The following is a 12,690-nucleotide window of genomic DNA, read 5'->3' as shown; positions in this document are numbered from 1 at the left end:
TCCATTAGCTGTAAGTTAAATAGTTAATTTGATAACCATTTAATTACAAACTTCATTACACTTTATTTCTTTGTATATTCAATTAACTAAATGCCTCTGGTTCCTAGGACCAAAATGTGCCTCTTTTTGTTTCCTAACTCTGTTCTGTTCAGTGTTTTAAGAATAAACCATTATTCTAAAGCATAACTGTGCTTAGTATTTCTGGATTATTATCATACTGCTAGATGCTCTGAAATGTGGCTGAATAATTAACAGGAAAAAACAATATAAATTGTAAAGAACTGTGATATTTATATTAGGATAGTATTTATACATAGATGGATAAACACAAATCCGTAAGACAGCATTGCTGGACTGTGCGGAGATCTACATGCTCTCTAATTTATCAGAGCACATTGCAAAGCTTCTTAGAAGGGTTGGGAAATGATGCAAATGAATAAGTAGTACGGCCGCCCTGGTCATAGTGCTGCTATCCTGTTCACTTTCACAGAACTGCCTCACTCCTCTACTCCTCCAGCCTCTCATCACTCCTTAGCTTCAGGCTCTACATTTTCCAGAGTAAATGGATGCTGCAGAGAAGAGGTACAAGTTCCCTACAATCAAATAATCAATAGAAATGTGAAAACCATTTGAAGGCTGACAGCTATGGAATTGTGTCTGCCATTCACTCTGCCTTCCCTACCCATTTTTCTTGTTTAATGCCAGTAGTGCCAGTAGTGTTCTGAGTTCTACATAAGACAACCAAAGATTTTGGCCCCCTTCTCTAGAAGCTCTTTTGGTGATGCTGCATTGCAGTATGCCAGTCTTTAACCAAATGAAAGGCTATTTGGGTTCCCTGGAGACAGGGAGCAATATAAAGAGCCTGCCCTCTAATAATGAAGGAGCTCTTGTTTACCCTGTCCTTCAGGACGTAGTGCCTTAATGGACTCTCCCCCCTGAGAGGGAACCATATGCATTAAGCAGACTCTCAAGTTTCTGTAAGAAACACAAAACACTCTGGTCTGACTTTTTAGCTCTTTTTAGATTTTTAGCTGTGTTTTCCTTAGGTCAGAGGATCATTTTTTATTATATTTTGCCATTAATTTTGTTATATTACTTTAAGAATTAAATTATTACATATGGGAAAAGGTACCACCATGTCTAATATTTTCCTAAAAGGAATACTCACAAGAATTAGCTATAAGCTTTATAAAAAATGAAAACATAGGAAAACAGTCAGAAATTAAATACTGTAGTATGCAAAATCAACTGAACATGTTTTTATAACCTTAAGTGACCATTAAAATAATGGGAGGTAAATCTAAAAAAAAAGGTGTGAGAATTTGGTCTCTAGAATTATAAAAGTGGAAACTGTGTTTATATCAGACTTCTAATTGATGATGGGACTGACATAGTATTTGGTGTTTCATGCAGTGTGTAAGAAAGTCTAGAAATTAGAGGGTAAAGAAAATAAAAGAAGAGGAAAGAGAAGAGAAGAGAAGAGAAGAGAAGAGAAGAGAAGAGAAGAGAAGAGAAGAGAAGAGAAGAGAAGAGAAGAGAAGAGAAGAGAAGAGAAGAGAAGAGAAGAAAAAGGAGAGCAAGAAAGAGAAAAAGGTGTCTCACCCCTAAAGTCACTATTAGGATTTAGGATATTAAATTGTCACAATACTAAAAAAAAAACCCAAAAGAAAGTACAAAGAATATTTCATTTACTTTGTAAGAAAAAATGTTCTATAGTATCACAATCCATGGTTTGATTCTAGTAGTTATACTGAGAAATTAGGACTCTTTTCCATCTTTTTTCACAGAATTTCCTGCACCTTTGAAATTAAATGTGAGACCATATGAGAGATTCAATAAGCTCAATACAACCTGTCAAAACAACAAGAAAAAAAAAAAAAAAAAAGGGAAAACATCACTCTAAAAATCAACTTAATCCTGTCTGATAACCAAACTAAAATAAGCTAAAAAAATACTCAGAATTCTCAAAATACGATTTTTTTTCCCTCACATTTTTACCTCTTCGGTCAGCACTAACTCAGCAGACCATCATGCAGAAGGTTTCACTGTTCTTGCTAAAAAAACAAAGATCTCATTCTTATACAAATGGGTTTTCTTTAAACAAATTATCCTGTTTTCAAATCAGAGGCACATCTCCCTTTATCAAGTCATATTCTCATCTGCTTTTTCTTATTATAATTTTCCACAGATGTTATATGAGTTATACTGAGGGGGAAATCCTACTTCCATTAAAGTCCTCATTCACAAATAGCTCTTTCAGGTCTGTTTCAGGATAATTATGGACTAAAGAATATTATTTTGTACTCTGCATCCTTTTTTTAAGGATTTATCTTCAAGAATGCACTTTCTGAAGGTAATTGATAACATTTTTTTTCCTCCAGTAATGGAACTGTTATTTTTTTCTACTGAAGATGAGAAGTTGAAGAGATTTAAATTAATTGTTCTGATTTTAGTGCAGACCGTTAGCAAAATTCTTCATTACCAGTTATTAAGTGCATGTAGAAAATATGGAAGCAGAAGTACTACCAGCCTCAGAAATGGCAGCATCAGAATGCAAGCATAAACAGACTGTGGAGGCATTTCTATCAGCTATTTCTTAAAAATCGAAGCAATTCCTGCTCATTTACTCATTTGTGGATGCTGCCTCTTTGTGGCAGAATGCCATGTTAAATGTACCTTTCACATTAAGGACCTAATCCTACATTTGTATTGACACCTATGCAAACTTCTGTTTATGAGTTTAGAATCACACAGGAAAAAAAAAAAAATATATACATGGACAGACACAGTTTGCAGGTCCTTCTCATTCAATCCTTACTGAGTTCGCCTTTCTCTTAGTGAATGACAAAGCCAGTAAGTCTGACAATTTTCTTACTTATACCCATTTAACAACAGCATGCCTCTACTGAGTTTAAATGGAAGGAGAACCAGGCCACTGGTTTCAGCAATAGTTATAAAGGCGGTAATTCAGAATTAGAACTGCAAAACTGCACCTCGGCAGCAACACTCACATCTCTCATAGTGTCAATGGGAAGTCTGCAGGAGATAGAGAGCAGTACACAGAACAGCCATGTGTTGTGTCTCTTGTGACAAAAGAAAACTCCTCATACCTGCATTTCAAACTGAAATAACACTCCACTTGCTAAACTGTCCAAGCTAAATCAAGCTAAATACAGTCATGCTTTTTTTTTTTTCCCCTTTTTCTCAGTGTGGGTGGCATAGAGGGAAGAACACATGCCAACAAACCATTTATACTGAATTTTAACAGACCAGTTTTATAGCTTTGTTTTTGTAGAAAGTGACATCATATATGGATAGGAAAAGCAGAACAGAACAGAGCCCTTTTGCCATAAAATATGTACTAGTCAGCAACTCTGAAAACATCACCAAACATGATAATCTAATGAAGAAAGACAAAACCACAGGTGAAATATCACTTACCCTGTTCCATATTTCAAAGAACACTTCAGTAAGGAAACAAATTGTAAATATAAAACTATCCTATTCAACATGTTAGTGAAACACATATCCCTGTGTTGCTCTCTGACCCATCTTATGTATGCTGGTAATTGCCGTATGTCATGTTTCGAAAATAAAGAACAAATTATGTTTTGCCTGGAAATGTTAGATCTTTCTGATGAGCCATAATTGATAGTAAAGAGAATCCAACGTACAAACAGATGATTTTGGCAAGAAATTTTAAATTTCAGATACTCATTACTTCATGATCTTACATTTGAAATATTTATCAAGTGTTTATTCAGAAACTATTAAAAAATCACATGTGCTGGGATACATATGAGACATCAGTTGTCCCATCTTACAGTGATTCTCTGTTTATGAATATCCTTGCCATTGCCTGCTGCCCAAAGGGGTAAAGACATTGTATATAGACGTGTACAGTCCATTATTTGGTCTTTCAGGATGCCAGTAAACACATGGATCTGTACAAGTGCAATTTTACTTGACTAAACAATCAGAAACTGGCTACAACAGTTGTAAAATCATTATATTTTGGTTAACTAATAAAAAAGAGAGAAAAAGAAAGAAAGAAAAAAAAAACACCAAGTGACAAAAATGAAACACTTTTTTCCTGCTAAAATGAATGCCTCCTACATGTCCCTCACTAGCTTGCCCAACCAGATGCCTGAGCAGGAGGTTGCTAAAAGGTACATTTTTAAATAGAGAAACATCATTTTTTTTCTATTGTGATCAGATCTGATATCTTAGATTGTCCGTAAAGATTTGGTCATAATTGGCATTATCTGTAATGATTTAAAAGGTCCTTCTGATACTACATCAGCTTTGGGGAAAAAAAGCTCTCAATGTAGTGCAACACTTTAAAGCAATCTGGAGACTTTGGACCCCATCCTGAAAAAAGAAGAAACACTTAAATGTCCCAGTAGTTTTACTTGCAAGAATAGTTCTGCATCCTCTATCCTAATCTTTTGGGTGTTTGACTAACTTTGCTCAATGAGTGAGTCTACAGGACTTACACACATTGGTAAAGTTGTTCATGTGCTTAAGTGCCTGTAGGACGGTGGCCTAAGCTGGGACTTCTTTCACAAGTAAGAATTTGCAGGATTAGGCCCTAGAATAGTGAAGGAAAGAGAAATGCTAATGTGCATATAAAAATAGGTGCTACAATAAAATATTTTTTTTATATTTCATCAATAAGTTATTTTCACTAACCAGTTATGGATCATATATCTCTGCACTCCTTGATGATTTGTCCACATCTACAGTGATCCTTTTAAAGATCATAATATATTTTTTAATTCAAAAGTCCAGAAAGCATACAAACACATCCTTAAAAAAAGGAAACCTTGTATTAAAGTCAGGGTGTGCTAATCTCTCCATAAAAGCCATTTAGACTCACACATGGCTAAAAGGGGAAAATGTGCGCTGTACTCTTCAACCAGAAAGAAAACAAAATTAAACAATGTCTGAACAAAAAAACCCACACAAAACAAAACAACCCACCACCACCAAAAAGTTACCATGACTTCTGTACTTGCAAACTGAATATGACCTGACATGACCCTCTTGCCACCTTGCCCAAACGCACATGGACACAGGCACAATGCCAGTGTTGTGCCCAATTTACACAATAGGTGGTTTCTTACTTCCAAACACATTAAAAGTAGAAGAAGGAAAAAAAAAAAAAAAAAAAAAAAGAGAAAGAAAACCCTTTAAATCAAATTAAATTAAAATAATAAATAAAATAAAATAAACAGCACACCCTTCCAGAATCATTCCCCAAAGCTGAAAAATTCTGTGCCAAGGCACTTCACCCTACAATAAAATGAATTTAACGGGGAAAAAAAGGAGGGGAGGGGCGAGGTGGGGGGGGAGGTCTGCATTTACGTTTGTTTGGCGTGTGGTTGTTAAATACAAATACTCTAGAGAAGGAGTTGCTGTGGCTGGCGGGGTGGGGGCGGAGGGGGCGGGGGGGGGGCTGTTTCTCAGAACTGGCTGAATGTGGTCTGTTTTTCCAGCACTTCGAGGTAGTCCGGCTCTGCATTTAGTTTTGCTTTTAGCTCCAGGTACTCGTTCCTGTTGGGCTCTACATAGACAGTACTCGGCGGGCTGTAGAGCACCGTCTCCCGGAGCCTGCCATCCCCCGGCCCCGGGTGCAAGTACTGGTGCGCACGCCTAAGGTCATAGTTGGGGGAGTAGGTGTAGGCGGCGGGGAGCTTGGGGTAGTCGGGGAGGGTGGAACCGGGTGTACCCAGCGTGGACGAGGAGTGTTTGTCGGGCTCCAAAATGCCCCTGTAAAAGCGATCGGCGTCTTGCACCGGGGAGAGCAGCTCCTCCCGCGGCTCGATGGTGCTCACGCTGTACGCGGGGCTGCGCACAGGCGCATCCTCCCCGCCGGCCGCCGGCGGCGGCGGGGGCGGCGGCGCGCCCCCCCCGGGTTGCAGGGGGTGGCTGCTGTAGGTGACCTTGAGCTCGTGGAGGTCTTTGTAATCCTCACCCGCGTTGCCCTCCCGGGAGCGGTAGATGGGGTTTTTGCACATGTGGCCCAAGGGGTGCGGGATGTACTCGTAGACGTGGCCGGCGGGGGTCTTCACTTTGGGCAACGCCGCGCTCCCCCCGCCCCCGCCGCCCCCCCCGCCGCCGCGGTGGGGCGGGTGCTGCTGGAGGTGGGGGTGGTGGTGGTGCTGTTGGTGGCCGCCGCTGTAGACGCTGTACTGCATGTTGAAGGAGCTCACGTCGGAGTTGTTGGCGCTTGCGTGGTCACCCTGGCCCTTTTTGCGCCGCTTCATCACCAGGACGAAGAGCCCCGCCGCCACGAAGACGGACATGATGAAGACCAGCAGCAGGCTGAGGATCAGCACCGAGAGCGGCACGGAGGAGCCGCTGCCGCCGGGGCCGCCTGCGGACGCGGAGCCGCCCGCCGCCGCCGTGCCGTTAAGGCGCACGGTGGAGGAGGAGGGGGTGGTCCTGGCCGGCAGCTGGCCCGGGGACGGCGTGGGCGTGGAGACGAGGATGTCCGAGTAGTCGGGGCACAGCAGCTCCGCCCGGACGGCCCGCATGTCGCTCTGGGCAAACTTCTTAGGGGACTCGCAGATAACCTGGTCCACCAGGACACCGGTGTTGAGCTGCTCCAGCCACAGCTTCATGCCCACCACGTCGCAGGTGCAGTCCCAGGGGTTCTCGTGCAGGTCGATCTGCAGCAGGGATTTCAGCTGGTCCAGCACCCCGCTCACTGGCAGGTAGGAGAAGTGGTTGCTCCGCAGGCTCAGCCTGTAGAGAGACAGACCAGAAAAAATGTTCCCCGGCAAAGACCTCAGCAGATTGTTGTTCAAAAACAAGAGCTGAAGGTTGGGGACAGATTCAAAGGTGCCTGCCTCTATCTCTCGAATGACATTGTACTGCAGGAAGAGGTACTGCAGGCTTTGCAGCCCATAGAACAGCTCTGGGCTCAGCCGCTCAATCCGGTTCCCGTTCAGGTACAGCCTTCGCAAATTAGTTAAATCCCCAAAAGCTCGGTCCTGAATGACCGAGATCCGATTATTGCCCAGATGCAGCAAATCCAACCCAGTGGCATCCACAAAATCTGCCCTGCGTACCAGTGCAATGTAGTTTTCTGTCAGATACATCTTCTTGGGATTATAGGGTTTGGGCTGCAGTTCAGAAATGCTCTCAATCTTCCTCTCCTGACAATTAACATTGAGGCCCAGGTCAGAAATCTGCAAGTTGCAGGTGCAGGCAGTGGGGCACTCCAAAGGCACCGGGGATTTGGTCTGGTAGGCAATGCTGGGGCCATAGTTGCTGTATCCCAGGTCTTTTGAGGGCAGGCGGGAGGTGGGGCGCACCCTTGTCTTGTTGGGTTGGCGGGTCCCTTTGGGGGGCTTCAAGGGGGATTTGTAAACAGCTGAAGAAGAAGTGGCCACAGAGTTGACCGAAGCCGGGGTAGTGTGGAAGTACCCTGTGGTGCTCAATGGTGTCTGCGGTCTCATTTCATAATCCGAGATGAGCCTCCTGGGGCAAAGCTCCTGCTTGGAGACTTCATCCAAGTCTCGACCATGTAAGCGGAAAGGGGTCTCACAAACCACATCTCCTACCAGGGCAGAGTAGGAGATACTGTCTAGCCAATCCTTTAGAGCAATCAACTCACAAGAGCAATTCCAGGGGTTTTCCTCCAGCTGTAGCTCCACCACTTTATCCATATGCTGCAAAAGGCCCACATAGGGCAACAGCTTCAGCCGGTTACCCCTCAGGTCCAGGTGAGTTAAGGGCACAAAACGGAAAAGGTTGTTGGGCAAACTGGAGAGGAGGTTATCATTCAGAATCAGCACCTGCAGCAAGTGTAGTTTGCTGAAGGCATTGGGTTCAATGACACTAATATAATTATAATCGACCTGTAGGTATTCCAAACTCTCTAGCCCAAGGAAAGTGTCATCCCGTAAAAGTTCCAGCTTGTTATTGTTCAGGTGCAGCCTTCTTAAACCTCTCAGACCATGAAAGGCCCCAGTTTCAATGTCTTGTATGTCATTGCTCCCCAGATGCAAAATTGAAGCCCCCGTATAATTTACAAACTGGTTTGGGTACAGCCTGTTCAAAAGGTTCCCAGACAACAAGAGGTGGTAGACAGGGAACCTTGGTGGACTGATCTCAAAAAGGCTGATGATCCCTCTGTTTTCACAGCTCACTGTTAAGATGCTGTCCTTCTCCTCACAAGGACACGCATTATCACAGATTTCCCCATAATACTCGATGCTTTCTGCCCACGAAAGGACTAGTGATGTTAAAGCAAATGCGATCGTCTGCAGCATCCAGATATGCATTTTTTTGTTGAGGTCCTGTTCCAAAGTTACTGTAGAGCAGCAAGCGTACATTTTATTTCCTGTAAGGATAAGGAGAAAAAAGAAAGCAGCGTAATAGAATACCTTCATAAAACTTAAAATGGACACAAAGTTTATATGTATCTTCAGTGGGGTAGAGAATGGATTGTTAATCAAACAAAAAAAAAAACAACTCCTGTCACTTCTAATTCCCACACTTTTGAAAACTGGATGACATGGATTGATTAAAAGGCTGATAGGCAACTCCTAGCAAGTCAAATGCCTGCGGTGTTTAAAAAGGTGAGGTCACAGTAGGAATTGTTCTGGTTCTGTTTGTGTGGGGTGCATTTCCATGCTTCCTTGGATTTCTTTTTCATGACCAGCCCCATAAATATACATAAAATGGCTGTCAGTTCAGTTTCACGGTTCTAATTTAAGAGAAAAGAAGCACCATTTTACGAGGTTTCCCACCTCCCCTATTACCCAGCTCCCCCTTCCCTTCAGAACCTCCCCACTGAACAGCGCACCACCGTCTTCCCCTCCTTCTACCTTGATTTTTAACCGGTGGTGGAAACGCCATGGTAGGAATCCAAAGAAAAATGCTCAGTGCTGAAAACGGCAGCTTAATTCAACAGAGGGAATACTGACACATTCTTTACATCACACATTTCTTAAAACTCTTTTATGGTGTTTTTCTTTTTTTCTAGCTGTACATTTGCAAAGCACACACACCCCCACACAGACATGCATGGATCCCCCCACACACACACTCCCCCATGCACCCCCATATGACTTTTGTGCTGGAATTCTTCAGTAGTGAGATTAAATATGTTAACCTCCTACTTCAGTGCACTTAACAGCTCTCCTCAGTGATAGAAATCTTATATCTTCACAAAAGTAAATAATTTTAATCTATTTTATGATTGCCCCCCCCAAGTTATATACAATGTAACAGAGCTGACTAGCAAACAGAGATTTTCAGTTCTCATACACACACACACACACACACACACACACACACTTAAAGGAAATGTTTTAACCACTCACCCCAAATTTGTGAAAAATGTAAAACATGCAGATGATCTTCAGAGACTCAGCCATATCTGACAAAGCGTTTATTCCCAATGTTCTGCAAAACTAGGCTGGTAGAAGTGGAGAGATCTAAATAGGTCTCATGGAAATATCTCATAGCCAACACTCCAAGCATCAGAGTTACTGATTATAAGCAGCGATGGCTGTCAGTACTCTTCATCCTTTAGGGGAGAAGACACCCAGGCTGATTAAAAGCCAAGGGGGTTGGAAGGGAAACCCTACCATTGACCTATGTCAGTAAGTTAATACCCAAATTCCACCTAGCTGGAAACAAATCCCATTTCCATTCCTTCTTGCAGTCTTTCTGACTCCTTGTGGCTTTCTTCTACTTCTGCTAGTCTAAAAAAAATATGAACAGGGAAAATAAATGCATTGTGTGTGTCAGTAGGGGAAGACTAATAAATCATCCAGGCTTAAACGCTGGGATCTTGGAGCAGGCTTGCATTTTCTATCGTCCACCTCAGAGCTCCAATTCTCATGATGCAACTCTGGTTTGGAGGAACGCATCCTAAAAAACGGGAAGTCTCAGTACTGCAAGACATCTCCTGTGGCATCAGGTTCACGGCTGCAAATCTAGCACTTGCAGCAAAGGCAGTCATGCAGCAAGAAATCGGAAGTCTTGGTGAATCTCTCTCTAATTCTGACCAGACGTCAACTGAATTGGAATTACTCAAAGCAAAAGGCTTCACTGCGTAAAGGCAGCAGAAATCTTACTCAAAGGCATGTATCTAGCATATTCTTTCTCAGCTCGATCAGATCCATTCATCCATTAACCAACAGTTCTTCGGAGGGGGGGGTGTGTGGAAGAAAAAAAGGCATTGAAAACCTGCCCGGTCAGTGTTAAAACTCCCAGGCATTTTACAACTTTAATTCAATTATGGTTATTAAAGGAGGCAAATACAATATTCCCTCCCTCCTCCTTTCTTCCTTTCCCTGAAAAAAAAAAAAGGGGGGGGGGGGGGGAGGAGGTGTGGGTAGGTAAAGAAAATAAAGTTGTAGCTGGCTATATGCAAGGTTGCAATCCCGCCCTGGAAACCCCTCTGTGATGACTGCGTGCTGCTGTTCGCCAGCTCCCTACAGAGGTTCAGACTGGGGGGGGGGGGGGGGGGGGGGGGGGGGGAGGGGGGGGGGGCGCGACGAGGGGGAGGGGAGAAGAGGAAAAGGGTTGCATCGGGATTTTTCTTGTGTGTGTGGTTTTTTTCCCCGAAGAGTTCAACCCTTAGATTACCGCACTGCATATCCGGCTCGAAGCAGCCTTCAGTACCGCCGACAGCAGCAGCAGCAGCAAGCAGCCCCCGCCGGACAGCGGCACCCCACTGAGCAGCACCCAGAGTTGGGAGACATGGCTTTCCGGGGGGGGGCGGGGGGGACGGGGGAGGGGTTGGGGGTGGAAAGCAACAGCAAAGAAAGACCCGGCGGGGAAGAGCCGGGGGGTTGGGGGGAAGGAAGGGAGGAAGAAAAGGCAGAAAGAGAGCGCGAGAAAAGTCAACCCCGGTACTTACTTCGCCCGAAATCTCCAGGGCCCAAGCATGGTGTCAGCCCATGAAGACGCCGACCCGCTGCGCGGGCGCTGCGCGGAGCCACCGGGGCGGCGGCGGCGGAGGCGAGTATCGCAGCGGCCGGGGCGGCTCGGTGCGGAACGCACACAAACACCCCCCGCACGCAGGCGGCGCCGAGACACCAGCGCTCGCACAGGGGCGCACACACGCGGGCACACGCACACACACACACTCTCTCTCTCTCTCTCTCTCTCCCTCCCTGTCTCTCACACACTCACCAACGCGCGGGAGCGCGCGCGTGCCCGGGCAGCCGCGGGGGCGCGCGTCCCGCACGCGCTCTCTGGCGCGTGCTCGCACGGCGGGGGCGGGGGTGTTCGGCGGAGCGTCGCGCTCTCCCCGCCGCTGCTGAGCGCAGCGGGAGCGGGTGGGGGTAGGGGGGTGGGGGGGTGCGGTGGGAGGGGAGCGAAGGCGGGGCGGTGGCCGGGGGCGCTGAGTGGGGCGGAGGGGTGCGGGGAGGAGGGAGGCGGGGGGGGGGTGGGGGGAGGGAGGGGGGCGGCGGGGGTTGCGGGGGGGGGGGGGGGAGTTTGCGGGGGGGATGTCCTCGACGGAGGGCGCGCCGGGCGGCCGGCGCCGCGCGGCCCGCGGCACGGTCACACACCGCACACGCACACGCACACGCGCAGGCGGACACATGCCGACACGGACGCTGCACCCACGCCCCACGCAGGACCGCGGCGCTGCACTCGCACTTTCACCAGCACGGGCCAACTTTCCCCGCGCTCCCGGGGACGGCCCCGCTCGCCCCCAGCCCCTCGGGCCGCAGCCCCGGGGCTCGGCGGCCTGCGGTAGGGAACGGCGCACAGCGCGGCCGCCCCCGTCCGCTCCCTGCGGCGCTCGCTGCCCGTGGCCGTGGCCGGGCGGCGCGGGGCGGGCGGTGGGAGCCGCTGGGCCGGCGGCTGCCGCTGCCGCCGCTGTGCGAGGGTTGCCGCTGCCTTTGCGTTGAGAGTGGGGAACCGGGCGGTCGCGGGGAAAGGGAACGGCGGCCTCGCTACACGCATCCTCCGATACGGGGGGCGCGGGGTGTGTGTCGGCGATGTTCATCTTCTCCCCTCTGCCCACGGCACCCACGGGGCGCGGAGACAGTCGGGGAGGGGACACAGCGGCAACAGCTAAGCGACTCTGCGTCCCCGCAAGGCCCGTTCCCGGTGGCCGCGGGGAGGTGGCGGTGCCGGCAGCGCTCCCGGGCGCCCCGGGAGGCCGCTGTCGCGGGGCTGCTGGGCCGTGGGCTGCCGGGCCGTGGGCCGCCGCCGCGGCGAGATGCGGCGGTGTGCGGCGCCTCCGGCCGCCGCCAGGTGGCAGCGCAGAGCGGCGGCTGGGCCGTGCGGGGCCGCCCCCGGCAGCGGACGGCGCCGCGGGGCGAGCGCCGCACACGGGCGGGGGGCTGGGGCTGCCGGGGGGCGTCGGTGTCCGCGACGGGGAGAGACCAAGTAGGCGACGCTGTGCTGACTGCGTGCCGATGGACAGTGCTGCCGTTTTTCCGTTTGCCTACAGAACACAGAGGGTTTTTTCAGCGCAAAGCTACCTGTAGCACTGGTGATGGTTTTTACGTTTCCTTTAGGTTTTTATTTTCCGTGAAATTAACGTATTTGGCCGATCTAAAAAAAAAAAACCCTAAAAAAATATGGTAATTTAATTGCATACATGCAAAGATGTGCACATGTTGCCATTTCTGTGTTCATTACTGTTACGTGCTGTATGCATTTTACTATGTAAATCAAATGGGTGTTAAGCATACAGGAACAGATACA

The 12,690-nt window shown here is 47.6% G+C and overlaps 1 protein-coding gene across 1 annotated transcript; it reads right to left on the bottom strand.

Annotated features, from left to right (window-relative positions):
- Positions 1-5,245: 5,245 nt before the first annotated feature.
- On the bottom strand, positions 5,246-8,345 carry SLITRK5 (SLIT and NTRK like family member 5). The gene has a single exon (XM_056329727.1). The coding sequence runs from the start codon at positions 8,343-8,345 to the stop codon at positions 5,466-5,468; it is 2,880 nt and encodes a 959-aa protein (XP_056185702.1). The 3' UTR covers positions 5,246-5,465.
- Between the last annotated feature and the right edge of the window lie 4,345 nt (positions 8,346-12,690).

This window comes from Falco biarmicus, chromosome 2, assembly GCF_023638135.1.
Source record: "Falco biarmicus isolate bFalBia1 chromosome 2, bFalBia1.pri, whole genome shotgun sequence".
Classification (NCBI taxonomy): domain Eukaryota; kingdom Metazoa; phylum Chordata; class Aves; order Falconiformes; family Falconidae; genus Falco; species Falco biarmicus.
Note: the sequence above shows the minus strand (reverse complement) of the source record. Positions and strands in the feature narration are given on the sequence as shown.

What these genes read in the sequence shown, in the direction of transcription:
- SLITRK5 (XM_056329727.1), bottom strand. Translation starts at nt 8,345, where the DNA reads ATGTACGCTTGCTGCTCTACAGTAACTTTGGAACAGGACCTCAACAAA.